Source organism: Eucyclogobius newberryi, unplaced genomic scaffold, assembly GCF_026437365.1.
Source record: "Eucyclogobius newberryi isolate DKJ021-1_F unplaced genomic scaffold, fEucNew1.0.hap1 SCAF_2, whole genome shotgun sequence".
Taxonomy (NCBI): domain Eukaryota; kingdom Metazoa; phylum Chordata; class Actinopteri; order Gobiiformes; family Gobiidae; genus Eucyclogobius; species Eucyclogobius newberryi.
The window spans coordinates 12,037,857-12,058,121 of NW_027315834.1; the positions used below are offsets into that span (position 1 = coordinate 12,037,857).

At 41.1% G+C, this 20,265-nt stretch overlaps 1 protein-coding gene across 1 annotated transcript in view; it reads left to right on the forward strand.

Annotated features, from left to right (window-relative positions):
* The window catches only part of LOC140366996 (protein turtle homolog A-like), a 151,549-nt gene that overhangs the window by 86,423 nt on the left and 44,861 nt on the right, over positions 1-20,265 (forward strand). The window contains exons 8-9 of the mRNA XM_072453274.1: positions 2,941-3,086; positions 6,897-7,039. Coding sequence (XP_072309375.1) covers positions 2,941-3,086; positions 6,897-7,039 — 289 coding nt within the window. The remainder of the gene's footprint in view (positions 1-2,940; positions 3,087-6,896; positions 7,040-20,265) is intronic.

Below are 20,265 nucleotides of genomic sequence, written 5' to 3' on the forward strand. Positions count from 1 at the left end.
TCACACTGTCTAATATTTTGTTGGACCATCTTTAACTTTGATTACAGCACGCATTTGTATTGTATTTTTCATCAAGATCTTCTATTAATGATTTGAGAGCGTGACCACTTTTCTGTTCCACTTCTCCTTGGATGGATTTGATTTGGTCCTGCTGATATGGTTGAGGGTTTTATTTATATTTTAGTTTATATCTTAGGAACACTAAGACATTATGTGAGTTGCTTTTGATGACCAAACATTTGCATAATTCTTCCTCAAATTCCGTGTGAAATTCAGCCAAAACTTACACTTCATAATTTTGTATTGTATTTTGGCCTCTCTTTCTGTACTTCTTTCATCACTAGCTGTAAAATGTGCAAAAATTACCTTTAAAAAAATCCGGAATCATGCAAAAGTTACTGCGCAATTTCAGCCTTTTCCCTTTTTTTTATACCATTAGATATCATGTGTGATTTTGGTTCGTCATTTTCATTTCCCTACAATTTTTTGATGTAATGAATTCCGGTAAAAGCGTGCACACTGCCGGAAGACACTGAGCTGAGATTGAATTCAAATCGTAGTGCGGAATGACTTTAAAAAAAGAGAAAATTGAAATTGTTCGGAATTGGTGCCAGGAGGAACAGACGGAGCCTCTGGTGTGGTAAGGTTTCTCTAAAGCAGTTATATCCGGAAGAAGAGCCGACGGGAAACGATTCAGACGGCCTCCTCATCGTCCCACTGAGAATCACACAAACGCTCTCAGAAAAAGCATAATCAACCAACAGGTGCGATGTAATAATATTTCGTTTTAAGGCGGGTGTTGGTTAAATATCTTCAGATTTACAATTGAAAAAAGAAATAAACCCAAAGTCAGTCAACATCTGAATTGCAGCACAAACATTTCATTCAATGTTTATGGTTTATACCTCCTTTACAATGTATTGAAGTTACCGGTAGTTATGTTATTAAAACAAAAAAGTGGGTTGCAGTGAAAGCGGGTGGATTAATCCTGTGAAATACTTTTGAAATCCGTTGTAATTGGTTCCGGTCGCTTGCTGCTGAAATTGAAATGAGGAGTGACCAAAGAATGTGCAGGTTTTGGGAACAGAGTGATTTATACAGTAACTGTCGCGGCTGGAGTTCAGTAACGAGCTGAGCTACGAGGGGGTTTTACCGACTGCAGATTTGTAAATGAGAATGAACCTGAGAGTTTGTCTGTGTGGGAAGAGTACAGGCTGCACCAGAGAGTACAGGCTGCAGTGCTGAACGGTTAAATACCCTACAAAATAATAGGATCCTTTTGTGGCTTAAAAGATAATATTACCTGAGGACTGGACTGACATTAGATAAATGCAAAAACTCTAACATTTGGCCTTAATTTGGAAATGGACAAATTTGACCGAATATGGACAAACTTGGACTTTTATTTCAATTTAGGTTTTTCATGATTGTTTCTTTTGTTGGTAGATGTCCTTTTGTATACAAAAATTAAAAAAAAGTATTTATTGATTCTAATTTTGCTCTCTGGTCCTGTTCCGTCTGTTTTGAACTTTTAAAAATGTGAGTTAAAAAAAAAAAAAAAAAAGATAATATTGCCTGTGAATTTTAATATGCATTTTATTCTATGACAATCTTGACATAACAAAACCATCACCATCTAGTCACCATCACAGAGTATTACTGCTGTGGTGGTGACATCTGTGTGGTCAGAGTCTCATTAAAGTGTACTTCCTGTTATCACAGCTCTCGCTCAACACGGTCTTCATTTGCGGTTGTGAACATCGGCCTCGGCGTGATTTAAAAAACCTGCACAAACCCGGCCACATACTGTCAATGACTCACTTCACCTTCATGTTTGTTTCATTTATTATTTTTATTTGAATACAACAGCATGTGTTAATGAACCGCCCAGTTCCAACCACTGTGCCACTGTCGCCCTGCATGGGGACGTCCTGTCAGCCAGTCGCCCCAAAATTATGGATTATGCCTTGCCCCCGGCCTCTGTTGGGCAAACTCAGGATTTGATTATTTTAAGCAGATAAAGACACTTTTATTAAGACAAGATTTTGGTTGATTTTATTCATTTTTATCTGTGAAAGGTGCTCTAGAAAGTCGCTCTTACTTACATAAATATCTACACAAATTCGAATGACTTTGGACATTTTAGTTCTGAGTTTAGATTCATTTACCCAGCTCTTAAATTGAACGTGCTTTCTTAGATCTGTTCTCTAGTTCAGTGCCATACTGTGGAACATTCAAGGCAAAGCAAAACATCCACATGGAGAAAAGCCGCTGCACAGACCAGACATCTCTGCCTCTAGTACACGTTTAAAGTGACGTATGAGGTGTTTAGGATTTTCTCCTTTTGACTTTATTTGGTGTATTTATATACCTGTTGTACATTTAAATTATAGTTTTACACCAATCGAGTAACTATTTGTGGAGAAAATGTAGAAAAATTTGTAGAAAATGACTAAGGGACACTCATTCCAGACAAAGTTAATGCATAAATTAGACAAAAGAAACTACTTTTTTCACATTCTAAACATAGTTCAACAAAACATAAATTAATCTTAAAACATGAGCTGTTCTGGAATAGCAGTTTTAGTATTTTTTAGCAACATTTTAAATGTATAAAACTGCATTGCAACTCCTGTCAGAGGCACTTTAAGATAAAAAAAAGTTAACGTCCATCACCGTTACTTGCAGCACAATCAGGCTGCATAATGTAAGCTGTTATGTGACGCTGTCTTCGCCCTCAGCTTTCTCCAAATGTGAGCAAGTCTAAATGGCGTGGGCGTTCTATTTCCTTCACCTCCGTGCGCTCGGCTCCAGCGATGCGTCCCTCGTCCCACACTCGCACAAACTCACCCACGGCCTGGCTGCGTGTGGACCAGCTTCTCCCAATAGCCACAGCGTTGTGTTAAAGTGTCTCTTACGTTCTCTCTCCGTCTCCCGCAGCGCTCTGAAGTCCCGTGTGAAGGTCATGGTGGACGGAACTCTGCTCATCTCCAGGCTGCTTCCGGAGGATTCTGGGAGATACACCTGTATGCCCACCAACGGCCTGCTGACTCCGCCCACTGCCTCTGCGAACCTCACTGTGATGCGTAGGTGTCTCCATTGTCTGCTGCTCATTCTGTGTATTAGATTAGTGGGTTCTCGTATACGTTTCTTAAGTATTAAAGGAATAATAGAGGATTTTTCACCGATTTGAGAACTCAAGCGACTGTTAGCCCCTTTTTTTTTTTAAATGCGCATGCGCACAGTGTGCCGCACACTCACCCCCCACCTTTCTGTTCTTTCCGAGCATTAAATCTCGTGCGGAAGCACGCAACAGCCCCGCTGCTACACGTGCGTTTGTTTATTAGCGCGACGGATCGCATCGCATCTCTTGTCTACGCAGATTTCAGTCTCTTCTGAGCTCGAACACAGTCTTTCTCTGTCGTCATTTTGTACTGTACACTGTAGGAACTCACTAAACACACAACCACAGATGCGCAGCCAAGGAAACGTACTGCTATTTTGGGAACAAGGCTGCAGGTGTGCAGTAGGACGGCGGTAATGATTGACATGTGGGAGAACTACTCGGCTGTCCACGCTACAAGGAAATGAGACTCAGATTTGGCGCCAAAAATCCTCTATTATTCCTTTAAGGATATTTGGTTAAGTACCACCAGATCTAAACCGGGTCTGTAGCAGGACTATACCAGGGCTGAACCAGATCTAAACCGAGTCTGTAGCAGGTCTATACCAGGGCTGAACCAGATCTAAACCGAGTCTGTAGCAGGACTATACCAGGGCTGAACCAGATCTAAACCGAGTCTGTAGCAGGACTATACCAGGGCTGAACCAGATCTAAACCGAGTCTGTAGCAGGACTATACCAGGGCTGAACCAGATCTAAACAGAGTCTGTAGTAGAGACTATACCAGAGCTAAACTATGGCTAAACCAAGTCTGCGTTAACACACACTGAGTACTTTACTTTGTGAAGAAATGTTTTTTCTCAGTCGATTTCTGATGTCACACCATTACTTACAAGTACATGGCTATTGTAATATTTATTTTAAAGTAAAACTTTTAAGGCCAATTCATGCTTTGTAAGAAAAAGCTTTTTGTTCTTGTTCTTGAGGGTACAAGAAGAAGAATAAACTTGTTTTAGGCTCAGACATGTCATACTTCTTTCATACATTTCATACTTCCTCAGTTCTTCTGCTGATCCCTCTATGTCCCGCCCCCACATGAACTCAAACCGCTGTTGCTATGGAAATTGTCTTGTCAATCACAGCACAGTTGTCTGACAGCCCTGCGAGAACATCCTTCTGCTCACCGATGAGTCATGAACAAAGTCCAAGACCAAAATTATATAAATAACTTTTTCCGTCTTATGATGTATGAATTAGCATTTACTGGTTTTGGTCATTCTTCCACTGTAGTTAATGCAATTAAGTCCTATTAATTTATTTTTTTCTTATTGACAATATTGCATCATTTGAACACTTTTGCTAATAAGTGATTTTATGTTCAAACTTTTACTCAGTAAGTCGTAGTTTTACTCTTACTACTACTCAAAAGTGCTGTTTTCACAAAAAAACAACACAATTTCCGTTCAAAAAAAAATATTTAATACAAGTTGAAACAACAGTGATAATGAAAAAAAATATATTTTTAGTCAATCAACAATTTTCAGCACAAAATAATATTAGTTGTTACCATTTAGTTTATGCCAATCAAGCAATTGAGCATCGATTTGGTAATGTTTATTTCGAACATATAAAATGTTTTAAAATATATAATCAATCATGATGTAACAAAGACAATATTTTGGGAATGCAGTTGATACATTTCAGTTTGTTTGAAAGGGAGTGGGAGGAAGTCTAAACCTTTTAAATCCTCATGTGCACATCATACACCTGATACATTCATTCAAGTTCAGAATTAAGTCGTGAGATACATTATAAATAAGGTGTAATAGAGTAGCCTCTACAATTAAGTGTAAATGAGGTGTAAAATGCCTCTATTGATGGTATAATCCTTGTCAAATAATTCATGCAGAACTGTACAACATACAATGATAATAATGATTATACAAAGATTAGTGACTTTTCCTAGTGGCTCTTTTGTTCTTCTTTATCTATATTTTGCAAAAACCTGTAGCTTGTGTTTGTTTTTAAAAATGTACATGCACACAATCATGCAAAACATGTTATATTATGGATTAATACATTCTGTTATCCTTTTTACCGAAGTGAAAAGTTTATTTTATTTATTCACTTCAACTTATCTGCAAATATCGGTTATCGGCCATAGCAACAAGCCACATATAAAGTCTATATCGGACAATCCCTGATAAAAAAAAATGAAAAAACATCTTAAATAATTCAGGATGGGTCTTAATATTTGTGTTGTTGAAATGAATAATTGTTTTAGTAGTATTTCTTTATAATCGTTACCGCTCAAGCGTTTGTTCCTCTAAATTGCTAACAAAATGGCAGATATACCATTAGCGCTAAAACTTAGAAAACATTCGTTCTCTCCATATTGTTGCCGCTCAAACGTTAAAACATTAGTGCTCAGCGTTCACTCGGTAAACCTCCTCTTTTATTGCATCAGCTCATGAAACGGTCGTCCGGCGATTTCCCCCGGAGGCCGCTTTGTAGACGGCGAAAACAAATAAATCCTTCCTTAAATTGTCCACTGCATTAGACCGGCAGCGCGCCTAAGACTAAGCACACTACTACACAGACAAGTCGGAGCCGTCGTGTCGGCTGAACGATGGGATTTTGAGTGGAAATATGCACTATCTAGTCATTTCCAAAGCATGAAATTGGTTCTAAATGTACACATAAAGCCGTAAAGACAGAAATAATACCCTCGCGTTATACGGAATGCTGCAATAGCAAAAGTCTTACCATTTGCTGCTGCGTTTAGAATGCATTATTTTGTTTGACTGCATAAACCGCGACAATCCTTTGCTTTGTTTCACTGTAACCAACATAAAGAAATGAGTGATTTTAAAGATGCACTTGTGAAATTCTGGATAGCTGAGGTTCAAATGTCGCACAAGAAAAGGGAAAGAAGAACGGCAAAATGATCACTTTAGACCAGGAGTGTCCAAACTTTTTGCATCGAGGGCCACAAACAAGCAGACAATTTTGAATTTGAAAGTGAATTCTTCAAAATGTTGCATTTGGCATTGTTTCGATGCGCCTCCACACCTTTAATGACACTTGGAACATTAATAAAAGGTTGTTATAACATCAACATTTTCCAATTAACTTTTTGCTGTTTGGACCAACTTAGCAGGAACCCGGAGGGCCTACAAAAATTGGTCTGAGGGCCGCATTTGGCCCCTGGGCCGTAGTTTGGACATGGCTGATTTAGACCTTTACATAAACTGAGATTTTCTGTTCTTTGAGGGAAATCACATCTTCTAGCAGCCTTTTGTAGATGATTTATTCAATATTCTATTTATCATGTTCAAGAATTGCGTTAATATCTTATATTTTTAATCAAAATACTCATTAGCTGGACAGGTCAGTATCTAACTTGACATGTCACACCTTTTTAATTTACTGTTTTGGAACAACAATTTTGCAACTAACAACATTGATTTATTTTTTTAATTATTATATGCAATTATTTTAGTTTGAATTAATATTTTTTTGGTTTTTAAGCAAATAAAGGTTGAAATGATTACTGATGGGAATAGTTTATTCTATTTTGCCATGTTTATTTAATAATACCACTATCTTTGTTGTAAAAAGGTTATATTGTATATGTTTTAGATTCTGTAGTCCAGTTAATGATTAGATTTTTGCGATGAATCAGTGCAGCTCGATGCAATACAGTCTATTTCATATTCTTTCTGCTTTTCATTTTCCCGTGCTTTAATGAGTGTCTTTCTGTCCTGCCTTAGACCCGGCGCAGGCTCTGCAGACGCCGAAGGACACTTACCTGCCCACGGGTAAAGACGGCCTGGTCACCTGTCCCTCCGTCGCACAGCCGCCTTTACTGCGCGTGGAATGGACCAAAGACGGAGAGCCACTCGACCTCGCTGTGGTAATAAAACCTCCGCTACTCCAGGATTCTATATATTATGCATTATTCAAGGTTTTTGCATTATATAAAGTGTCACAGTTTCAAATATTGAAAGTGAACGGAGAACAAGCAAGCAAAAGCTAAATATATTCAGCATAACAGCATAAAAGTGAAGTAATATAGATTCGTTTTCAGCAAAGAAAATGCCATGGTTGCCGGCGGAGACAGACCGATATAAAACAGGTCGATGTTTACACTTTTGGCAAAGGCTGATTTTGTTTGGGTCGATTAACTACGTAAGTGTTCAAATAGAGCTTTGTCCTTCCTTTAAGTGCGAAGACTGCACGGCACAAAAGTGATTACACTGCTCTGTTATTGGTTATTGGTTCAGCTGTAACTCTGAGCATCTTAGTGTAGGTCATTTGTACAAACTGAGATACCAACTGAGATACCAACTAATGACATCACAAAGTGGAAACAAGTGCTCTGAGCTCCTGGAGGTTGTATCAATGATATTCAAATATTCGTAAAAGAAACAAAAAACACAACTTCCGATATGGTTTTGAGAAGGAAAAAGTTCAAAAGTTGAATTAGTAAGTTAGTTTTTGGACTTAAGTACTAAATTAATGGAGCTACAGAGGATAATTGGACCAAAAACACCAGCGTTTAGACCTATAACCTTCTAATTACTCCTGCCATAATTTGCCAAAAGTATCTTCTAAGGACCAGAAAACAAGCATCTCATTAGTTTGAGTATCGTGCATGTTCATATCAAACGTTTGGATCGATGTGGTTGACATAAGGAGTCAGATGATGGCAGGATTCAAGTAACCATTTTAATAAATTATCCTTTGCCTCTAATAAGTGTTTGCCGTATGAATAGTGAATAAAGGTGGTGAAGGTTAATTAGAAAAGCATTAAACTTTTCTGTAATTTATTCAAATGCAGGTGTTTTTAGTGAAAACTGTTGTGTCTCGGGGGGAGATTCTACAACTTTTTGTCTGATGTAAATAGGTTTTCACTTTCTACACATTACGTTAAGATTAGCATAACGATAAAGTAAGTTGACGACCTTGAGGCGTGATAACAAACGACAACATGATTTAAATGTCCATACACACAACCTGCCTACAATACTAGCAGCTACAATAAAATGGGTGTTGTATGTTCTCTACAACGTGTGCCAGTTAAAAGACGTGCTGCAGATTTTTGAACTAACTGTAAGTGTGACAGGTTAGCTTGTTAGCTTGGCTGATCCCAGTGTACAGTGCATTACAGTAGTCAAGACGTGTAGAGATCACCCGCTCCAGGTCGCTAAAAGATGAAACCGATTTGAGTCTAGATAAAAGCCTGATAAATACTAGATTTAACCACAGCATTTATCTGCTTGTCAAGCTTAAAATCTCCATCAATGATGACGTGAAGGTTGGTGGCTGTAGACCTGATGTAGGGTTGGAGCGATCCTATGTCTAAATTAAAATGAACTGCTTTGTTAGGCTTAAAAACAACAATTCCCGTTTTAGACTCATTCAGGTTAAGGAAATGCATAGCCAACCAAGCCTTGACATCATCCAAACATTTCAGGAGGGGTGACGGGACATTTTTTACTGGCAGATAGACTTGGGATCGTCCGCATAGAAGCTATATGATATCCCATGTTTTCTAAAAATTTGACCAAGAGGCAGGAGGTACAAAGCAAAAAGAATAGGTCTGAGAATAGAGCCTTGTGGGACTCCACAATGTAGAGGGGCCGTGAAGAAAAGGAGCCACCAACAAAGTTCATTTAAGCTCTTGGTATCTTCAAGTAATACAACATTTAATATCAATACTTATTGTATTATATTGACTACAACTGAATATTTTGAATTTAAAAGCCAGACAATTCACACAACTTGAAATCATTTTTTAATTATTAAAACTTTTGATTTCTCTAAAGCATCTGTCATGTTTCCATCTTATAATGCAGTACTGCATTATAAGATCGAAACATGACAGATGCTTTAGAGAAAACAAAAGTATGTAAAATCAGTATGTAAAAAAAAGTGTATAAAATCAGACACAAATCGATATAAAACTAGTATTGATATAAAACTAGATGCTCATTAAGCCTATTAAAAAAAATCACACAAACAGTGTGATCTTTCTTGAACAATTCGAGAGTGATCTTGAACGAGACCACAAGTACTACTATTATTTTTGAACAGCGAGTACTTCAGGGATGAATCCGCAGTTTTCGTAGAGGTTAAGATCAAGTGCTGGTCCAGGATCAATTGGAAACGTACGTTGCAGAAAACAAAGAGAGGTTTGGAGGCACTTTAATAGCAGTGAATTATACTCTAAAGTAGGATGGCAACAGCACGGCCTTTTGTTTGTTTGTAAGGCTCTCATTGAGATTTTGTCTGATTATTTAACAAGTATGTTGAACACCAAATCAAGAATTCCTCAGTTGAGATTGCAGGACATGGTTATTTTACAATCATCACCGAATCAGAGAAAAAAAAAGGCCAACAGCAACTTTTGTCCCCATCTGCGGAACAAAACACAGAAAATATTCATATGAAATAATCTTGTGCCTTTTAATGAATCAAACCACTTGTTAAAGATTACCCACAATGCCAGTGCTCTTGCTTGTGTGCTGGATATTCTGGTTTATTTTTTCCCCTGTATAAAAAACTCCCAACCTTTATTATAAAAGTGACATACCAACAGGTTTATGCGTTGGTAATATCTTTTTGCTTAGTTTTTTTCCTTGAGTCAAACTTACAAATACAAACTATGATATACAGATATAGCAACGAACAAGAAATATATCACAATTTCATACACACAAAACAAACAACACAATAAAATATTGGTATTATCTAAAAAATGAGGTAGACAATATATAGAAATTTGGACAATATTGTGAATGTTGTTTTGAAAAAAGCTACATTTGAGTAATAATTTATAGTAAAAAATGCTACATAAAGAGCTGATTAAAAATAGATTAGATTAGATTAAAACCCTCGAATAAGGGTATAAGGTGGAACATTTTATAGACATTTCACATGTCAAACCTAAACGAATATGTTTAAAGACATGTTTTAACTAATTTCTATATCTATATTGTCCAAAAAAAGAGAACGTTTTTAATAGTCATTGTGATATCGAGCTCGGTATCCTATTTTACAGTATGGAAATGGAGTTTGACACACTATTACGAGCCCCGCGGAGGCCGAGCACTTTGCACAGGCGCTCAGCCAGGAAACATCCTAATCCGACATCCGCAAAGACGTTTGCTCATTTTGTGCCGTCAAACTCGTCCCGCCTCCTCTTTGTTCGCCGTTTTGGACCTTTTTGAACATCACCACTGCGGCGTGTGTGGGACGACGCCGCGCCGCGGGAAATGCGATCGACTCCGAAGCCTTTTCCTCTGCCAATTATTCCAATTCCGGCAAAGATGTCGCTTTCTCCCCGCGCCTGTGTGTGCCAGATAATAGCAGTTTTGACTTCATTAAACCCAGACGCATTTACAGTCAGTCAAAGCACAACAAGCACTTTGTGTCGTGGCTTAAGGCAACAGCACAAATATATAAATAAATACAAAGATGACAGATAATCAGATGCGGTTGTGGAAGCGATGCTAAAAGCTCTTCATATTGTTCCCGTGGCATGTTTGTGCAAACCTGAGACGTGATAAGAAGAGGAGCGGAGATGAACAGAACTTTGATACGAGTGGTAGGGAAAAGTAGATATGGCAAGTTTATCTGTAGAGCACAATACGTACACAAGGCAATTCAAAGTGCTTCACACAACAGGCGGAAAAAATGCACTGAAATCACAAAGACGTGACAGAAATCACAAAACAGTTTGAGACATAAAAGGGAAGACTGCAAATAGAATCCTTTCGGTCGTATGAACAGCAAAACAAATGTGTTTTTAGCTTAGATTTGAACATTGTCTCACATCTTTCAGGAAGTCTGTGTCAAGAGCAATGATTAAGACACGGAGAAACTCAACATCAATATTATTCTGCTACATGGAGTCATAAAGGTCTCGTACTATGCATTATTCAGGCGTTTTGAACTACTTTAAAGACCTTTGCGGTGGTATTTTCCGTAGTATCACTTAAAATGGCAGGAAAATACTAAAGCTGCAATTATTTATCGGATATTTCATCGGATATTTCTTACTATTGAAATAATCAAATTTTGCTAATTTTTATCCTATCTGGTCTATACAAACTCTAAAAACATGACAAAAACGTTTTATAACAAAACCAGTGGAGTTATCAATTCAAAATTGCAAATTGGAACTATTTCAGATTTTCATCAATAACCTTATATCCTCTAGAGATGCCTACTCTCAGCATATTTCAACTTTTATTTGGTTGAAGATGTATGATTTCTGGTATCAGTACATGAACAGTACCGGGTTTTTGTACTTGAAGGTATTTTTTTGTACCTTTTCCTGTCTAAATCATTATCTACATTAGCAAATACAATTAATAATTATCATAAATAACATTGAAGATCATTTATTTGTGGAAACATGTCTAGTTTTTACAAATTACTCAAGCCTATACCTTCTTGAATATGAAAGGGTTTGAGCATTTGTGTTTTTGTCGTCTATCCTTTGAAAATACCAGATTGTATTTTTTTTGCATTATTTGAAGGTTTTGTCAGTCCAGTTAGTAGGAAAGCACCTTTGTCGATATTGGTTTCGAATATCAGCGCCAATCCAGGAATTTTGCTGATTCGGGTCTCGGTTCCATGATATTGATTCAGCCAATATCCTCTTTGTGCCTTTGTCTGGATGTAATAAGGCGATTTACTGGCTGAGATTGGCCCCAAATCGTCTCGTAAAGTTCATACAAAGCTGTTCAGTATTTACTTGCAGGATAAGTAACAGGTGCATAGTTGGCTAAATTCTAAGATTTGAAGGGAAAAAACTAATTTTCCGTTATCGGTTAAAGGACACGTATTATGCAAAATTTACTTGAGCTTTAACATTGTTTTCATCAAAAACCTCCCTGGAGTTGCATTTAGCTTCATTCACGCTAGTTTAACAACTCCTAGAAAGTCATCTCGCCTCCCAACCATCAAAACAATCTCCCCTCCCTCTGAATCTCCTTGATAACTGAAGTTTTCTCAATCTGTGACGTAGCTCAGCAAATCTTCTTTTTAAGTCCATAAAGCATCTCCAGACAGTACAACTGAGAGCAGGAAGTAAACAGGCCAGCATGACGTGCTCCCTCTGCCGCCAGTGCCAAAACACAGGTAGCATCGGTTAAAAAGCAGAGATCCAAATGTAACACTATATTATTTTGTTCTAAAACATGAGATGCCAAACTAAAGGTACTTAAGATCATGTTTAAAGGTTGATAACAATGCAAATCATACGTCATATTTGTCCTTTAATACTTGGAGGGTTGCTGCATCTGTACCAATTACATTAACTTCAAATTATATCAACTTCATGTCCAGACAGGTACTTTTCTTTTCCCAAATACTTTTTTACTCTTACTTGAATAATGGTATAAACCACTGTATTTCTACTAGTAATATTATTTCGAAATAACACTACTCTTACTTTGTTCAAATAAACACTCCTTTATTCTAAAATTAATTGTATAATAACCTAAAATGACAAGTGTGTTCCAGTCATTTGTATTTGTTCAAACCTGCTTCAGTGACATTCTGCTGCATAAAGTCTAATCAAACTGAACCGTGTTGTGACTATAGCCTTGATGTGTCCGCTGTATTTATATTTACTTATATTTAATTCCTTCCCAGCTGCAAAGATTATGAAGCTGTGATATGCATAATGAAGAAACTATGATACTTATCATCATAGCTGCGCAAACACATTTTTAATCAAGCGTTATTACAATTAGCTTACAGAGACATGTGTTGAGAGACCAGTTGTGTATTAATGAAATCCTGTTTTTAGATGACTGTAAAGGCCATATTACCTTTATACCGTCGCATATTACCATGTTAATATTATTAAATTTAATTTTTTTGCTAAAGAATTGACCCTTTTGTTTTAATTCTATACTTCCTGGTTGGAATATACACACTAATTAAGGTTTATTCTTTTCTTTTTTATTTCTTATTTTTAAGGTTATTAGCTGAAAACTGTGTTCCGTCCACATTAATTGTCCCTGCGTTTTGGATGGAATCTTGAATATTTATGACAGATTGAGGGATTCATTTTCAAGAACGTAGCACAACTTCCATGTTTTTCCCCCACAATTTTTCACAAACTGCCTGTAAAGCTATGATAAATATAAAAGTGATCATAAGTAAGACCTGGTATAGTCCCGACCAAGCCTAGCTCAAAGATCTGGAGATGGTCCCAGAAGACAGAGGACCAATTTCATTACGTGTACAATAACGTGAACCTTAACTTGAACCTGTACCTGTCATAAGCACTTTAAGAACACAGTTTGTTTTCTGTTGTTTCTTTGTCAAAACATAGCTCGAGTTGAGTTTCATTCAGGTTTATTTGAGTAATCCTCAGAACACTTGTTTCCATAATGATGATGATTTGTGTGGCTTTTAAAAACTACTAATGAAATAAGAAAATGATGTTGTTGAGAGAAAGGACCGGAGAGCAGTTTGCAAAGTGTTTTTGTTTGTTCCTTTATAGCAAATTTATATTGTAATTATTGTGTACAAGTTCAAGTTGAAAAAATGAGGCAGATAACATAAGAACTGTATGTCACTGATAATGTATTTTATGTTATAAAATAAAATACATTAAATACATAAAATAAATATAAAATACATATAAAATTAAAGCCGCAAGCGGCATCCAACGGCCCTCGCGGGCTGCCGGCCTTCCGACTCTGCTCTCTGCATTTTACAGAGATGGCGCTAACGTAATTGTCTAAGAACTAAGACAGCGACACATTGGACATGTTCAATGCTGTGCTTAACCAGTGCAAATGAACACAAATGTGGGTCGAATGTGCGGCTCTACCGCACAGAGACCCTAGTACTTAAAATCAAAATATGGATAACTTTTGATGCTCCGCTTGTGTAGATGATTCTCCCCAAATATGAACTTGATCGGGTATTCGCCCTAGGAGGAGTTTGTTAAAGTGTGAAGCGTAAAAATGTGGTCATTTTAGAGATTTTGCGGTTTCCCCATAGGGATAACATGGGATGTTTCTGTCATCGCTACGGCTACGCTTTACCAAATATGACTTTGGCTCCCATACTTTTATTTTGGGAATGGCAAATGAGAATTGTGTGCAAAATATCATGTCATTTGGAAAAACTCTTGTTTATAGGCCACTCTGAAGGCCAAATAGTCCAAATTCTGCGAAAAGTTTGCGGCTCAGCTGCACAGAGACCGTAAATGTTATCCATGAAATTTGAATAACTTTAGATGCCCCACTTGTCTAGAGGACGTACACCGATTTTGAGATTGGTGAGCCAAACGCACTAGGAGGAGTTTGTTAAAGTGTGAAGCGTAAATGTGAACATTTCAAGGATTTGGCGTTTTTCCCATTTGTGACAGTATATTTGCAGCTCCACGGCACAGAGACCGTACCACTTAAAATCAAAATATGGATATGTGACAGAGCCAGTCCGTCTTTAACTGGTGTCGGCGCTTATTTGCTGAGCAGCCGCGCGGCCCTTCATGCCCGCGCGCACTTTCCAACACACACTCATACATTCCCCGTTCCCCGCGCTTCCCTCTGTTTCATTCATTCGCATCAGACGCTACACACGCATCTTTCCCCGCACTCCTCCGTCACTAATCCGCCAAGGGTGCACACTTGCGCGCGTTAGGTTAAGTCTAAGCATACACACACCAATTGTTACCTGTTTTGTCACGAAAGCCACGCTCCGCCGATGCGTCGCGTTGGGTCGAAACCGAGCCAGGACTTCCTGGAAGTTTAAATGCGCGTTGTTTGCGCCGTGGTGCTGACCATGTGACACCGGGTATTCTATGTGTTTATATTGCTTTATTTTGAACATGTGTATATAATTAATGATGTATTATGTTGTAGGAAGAGGCCACAACAGTTTATTGTCAATTTATTTGGGATTTGAATTATATAGTTATTTTGCTCAGTGGGAGGGGCAAGTGAGGAATAAAGGGAGCCGCTCTTGGCTGGGGGGTGAGTCTGTCTCCAACAACAGAGAAGGTAACAGTGTGAGAGAGAGAGTAAAAGAGAGAGAGTTAAAAGAGAGAACGAGTTAAAGTTGAACTCATAGTTGGAACTCTGTAAATATATGTTTTTGGATTTTTGGACCTTTTTGCTCACTGTATATATTTTTGCACTGTTGCACTATTTTTGCACTTCGGTTTTGGCACAATAAATCCACTTGAGCACTTGAAATCTGACTTCGCCATATTTTTGAGGGAGAGCCCCGCTACATTTGGTGTCAGAAGTGGGATATGGCAAGTCGGAAGAAAGTTTCTCGCCAACCAAAGCGCACAGGTTTGCGATCACAAGGCGGTGATCGACAGCCAGAGGGGGCAGGAGCTCCAGACCCAGCATGGGAGACAGATGAGGATGAAGAGTGGGAGCAGAAGCCCGAGCCATCATCTGAACCAGGTCAGGACATGGTGACGCTGATGAGAGATTTTCTAGCGGGACAGCAACGCCGCGAAGAGGGTTTGCTGGCCGAACTCCGGGGACTGAGAGCCTCTTTTCCTACTGTTGTGGAGCGCGGGGCTCAACCTGCATCCCCTTCGCAGCCGACTCTTCGAAGACCTCGTCCAGCGCCAAACCTGCCTGCACATCATGAGTCACCAACCCCTGGTGGCCAGAGATCGGTGTTCCATGGAAGCCGCATGGAGATCGATGATGATGCTGAGCCGCAGCGCCATGTACCGGAAGCTGAGGACAGGCCGAGACCAGAGTGGAGACATTACAATGAGCCGAAAATACCACAGTTTCAGAGTGGTGAGGACATGGAAAATTATCTGCTACGTTTTGAGCGGATAGCTAGAACCTGGAGGTGGACAGAGGACGAGTGGGCGTGTCGTCTTGTACCCTTATTGACTGGAAAGGGACTGGAGGCCTACTCTGCTATGGATGAAGACAGAGCCCACTGTTACATGGACCTGAAAGCAGCTCTGCTTGCAAAATTTAACATTTCACCCGAAACTTACCGACAGCAGTTTCGCTCCAGCACTCTGCCGCATGATGAAAGCCCTACGGAGACCTATCATCGCCTCCGAGGACTCTATCGCCGCTGGATAAGACCGGATGAACGCTCCAAGGAGGAAATTGGTGAAGCGATCATCATGGAGCAGCTTCTGCGGGCGTTTCCCTTTGAAGTGAGGACCTGGGTGAAGGAACATGAGCCAGCCGATGGATTTACCGCTGCTAAGTTGGCCGTGCAGTATCTCAACGCTCGGAAAGGAGTATCTTCTGCCCGGTTAACCACAGCATCCCAGCGCGCACCAGCTCAACCTTTTCTACCAAGGCCTGCCAGACGTGAGACCAACCAAGACGTGTCAGGTACCATGAATTCTGCCCCAAACCAACGAGGACCTGGTAAGGAGTTTATTTGTTTTTCCTGCCAACAACCTGGGCACAAAGCCTCAGTTTGCCCAGTCCGTAAAGCTAAAGTTAGCGGAGCGTGCTATCCTCCAAGACCAGAGGCAGAGGGCACTCATGAGACAGAAAGTACTATTAAACGCTGTAAGAAGGTGCTAATTAATGGCCAAGAGGTTTCTGCTTTACTGGACACTGGTAGTTTTACATCCCTTATCAAACGTAGCTCAGTGCCAGTTAGCAGCATAAACTATGGCAAGACAGTGGACATTTTGTGTGTGCACGGGGATAGCCACCTTTATCCTACTGTGGAGGTTACCATAACAGTTGCAGACCAGCCCTATCTGGTGACTGTTGGAGTAGTAGAAAACCTACCCGTGGATGCTATTCTCGGTTGGGACCTACCTTTTCCGATGGACCTGTTGTCTGGGAATGTTGACTCTGGGGGGAATAATGACTGTGGAAATGTGTTGTGTTCTGTTCTTACGCGGGCACAAGTGAAAGCCGGTGTCCAACCTCTGCCAGGTTTGGACAGTAGTCCATGTGAGGGAGGCACCAAAGGGCCAAGGAAATCCCGGCGTCAGCGACGCTTTGAAAAAGAAATGTGGTCTTTAAATCCTGAAAATTGTGATTCTTTTGTGTGGGATGTACCTGAAAATGTTTCTTTGTTGCAAAGCAATGATATTACTTTGAAAAGTCTTTTTGCTAAGGTGGGAAAAGAAACCAAAGGTTGTCTGGGTCAAGAGAAGTTTATTATTGACAATGGGGTGTTGTATATCGTTAGTGATGAATGTAAACGTCTTGTTGTTCCCTTTAGCTGTAGGACCCTTGTCATGCATTTAGCACACACAGTGCCATGGTCAGGTCACCTCGGTCGCCACAAAACATTCTTGCGCGTCAGTTCTAGATTTTATTGGCCGTCCATGTATGCTGACATTCACATATATTGCGCTACATGTCCAACCTGTCAGAAAACATGTCCAGTGCGCAAGTCTGACCTTGCCTTTTTGCAACCTCTTCCAGTTATCTACACTCCCTTCCGAAGGATTGCGATGGACATTGTGGGGCCCCTGGTGAAGAGCAGCAGTGGACATCAGTACATCCTGGTCATCTCGGATTATGCCACCAGATTTCCAGAGGCTTTTCCGCTGAGAACCATCACTGCGCCTGCTGTCCTTCGAGCGCTTGTTCAACTGTTCTCCAGAGTTGGATTACCTGATGAAATTCTTACGGACCAAGGCACCAACTTCACTTCTCGGTTAATGCATCTTTTCCAGCAGCAACTGGGCATTTCATCCATCAAAACCACCCCGTACCACCCACAGACGGATGGACTGGTTGAGCGGTTTAACCAGACACTGAAGCGGATGCTCCAGAAGTTCGTGGATGATACCGGCAAAGACTGGGACTGTGGGCTACCCTTTGTTTTGTTTGCCTATCGAGAGGTCCCACAGGCGTCAACTGGATTTTCTCCATTTGAACTGTTATATGGCTGGGATGTTCAGGGGCCTTTGGACCTTCTACACAAACAATGGGAGGGCCCACCAGCACGACAAAGTGACCGGAGTATTGTCAAGTTTGTACTTGAAATGCGAGAGAGACTGTCAAAGTACTTTGAGGAGGCAGAGAAGAACTTGCTAGGTGCTCAAAAAGCCCAGAAGACCTGGTACGACCGCCAAGCCCGCAGTCGTGAGTTCCAGCCTGGTCAGAAGGTGCTGCTTCTTCTGCCATCCTCCACCCATAAACTTTTAGCAAAATGGCAGGGCCCGTACACTGTCACCCGGAAGATGGGGCCAGTCACCTACGAGGTCCTGCATCCAGAGAAAAAGAAGTCCAGGCAGACGTACCATGTCAACCTACTGAAGGAGTGGAGAGAGCGTCCAGTCCAAGCTCCAACAAAAGTCCTGTTGGTCAGGAAAGTAGACGATGACGAGGACGGGGAAGAGCCGGACATGGGACTGGAGGGACTGACCAACACTGCTACCCCTGTGCTGGTTCATCTTCCTCCTGAGCAAGCCACACAGCTACTCCAGACCTTCAAAGAAGTGTCTTCGCTGTTCCGTGCCAGTCCTGGAAGAACTACAGTGGTGGAACATGGCATCCGCCTGAAGGAGGGTCGGCCGATCCGACAGCGACCATATCGTGTACCACAGCAGCTTGTTGGGAAGCTCCAAGATGAGATCCAAGAAATGCTGAGACTGGGAGTCATCGAACCTTCCAAATCCGAATGGAGCAGTCCTGTAGTGATTGTTTTCAAGAAAGACGGATCACTCAGGATATGTATTGACTTTCGAAAGCTGAACTCTGTCTGAATTTGATGCATACCCAATGCCAAGGATTGATGACTTGCTGGAGAAGATTGGTTCCGCCAAGTACATAACCACATTGGACCTTTGCAAAGGATACTGGCAAGTGCCCCTCGAGAAGTCCTCACGGCCCTACACAGCATTTCAAACACCAACTGGACTGTTTCAGTTTACTGTGATGCCATTCGGGCTGCATGGAGCACCCGCTACGTTTCAACGTCTGATGGATCGAGTTCTCCAGGGGTGTGAGCTATTCAGCGCGGCTTATCTCGACGATGTCGTCATCTTCAGCGAGACCTGGGAGGACCATGTCCGACATCTCTCCCAAGTCCTGAAGCAGATCCAGCGAGCCGGTCTTACGCTGAATCCGGCAAAGTGTGAGTGGGCTCGGCAGGAGACACGCTACCTCGGCTACCAGATGGGTCGAGGGGAGGTGAGGCCTCAGGTCGACAAGGTCGAGGCTATCCTGAGATCTCCGAGGCCACGAACAAAGAAAGAGGTGCGTTCCTTTCTGGGGTTGGCCGGATGGTACAGGCGGTTTGTGCCGCAGTTCGCAACGATTGCCACTCCGCTTACAGCACTCACCGCCAAAGGCCAGCGAAACCCAGTCGTCTGGACCGAGGACTGTGAGAATGCCTTCAACACCCTCAAAGCTCACCTGTGTTCATCACCGGTGCTGAAGAGTCCAGACTTCACCAAGCGCTTCTTGGTACAAGTGGATGCCTCCATGGTTGGCCTCGGAGCAGTACTGACTCAGGGGGAACCTGGAGAGGAGCGTCCAATATTGTATTTGAGTCGCAAACTCCTGCCACGCGAGACCCGCTACTCTGCTGTAGAGAAAGAGGGCCTTGCAATCAAATGGGCGTTGGAGAGCTTGCGCTACTACCTGCTCGGACGAGAATTTGATCTAGAGACTGATCATAGTGCCCTGACTTGGATCAACACTATGAAGTATCATAATAGTCGCCTGACAAGATGGTATCTCGCATTACAGCCCTTCAGATTCGCCATCCGACACCGTGCCGGCAAGATGAACATTGTTGCGGATTATTTGTCCAGGTTGCCCCACAGTGTCAACCTTCCGGAAGGGAGGGATAATGTGACGGAGCCAGTCCGTCTTTAACTGGTGTCGGCGCTTATTTGCTGAGCAGCCGCGCGGCCCTTCATGCCCGCGCGCACTTTCCAACACGCACTCATACATTCCCCGTTCCCCGCGCTTCCCTCTGTTTCATTCATTCGCATCAGACGCTACACACGCATCTTTCCCCGCACTCCTCCGTCACTAATCCGCCAAGGGTGCACACTTGCGCGCGTTAGGTTAAGTCTAAGCATACACACGCCAATTGTTACCTGTTTTGTCACGAAAGCCACTTGGGTCGAAAACCGAGCCAGGACTTCCTGGAAGTTTAAATGCGCGTTGTTTGCGCCGTGGTGCT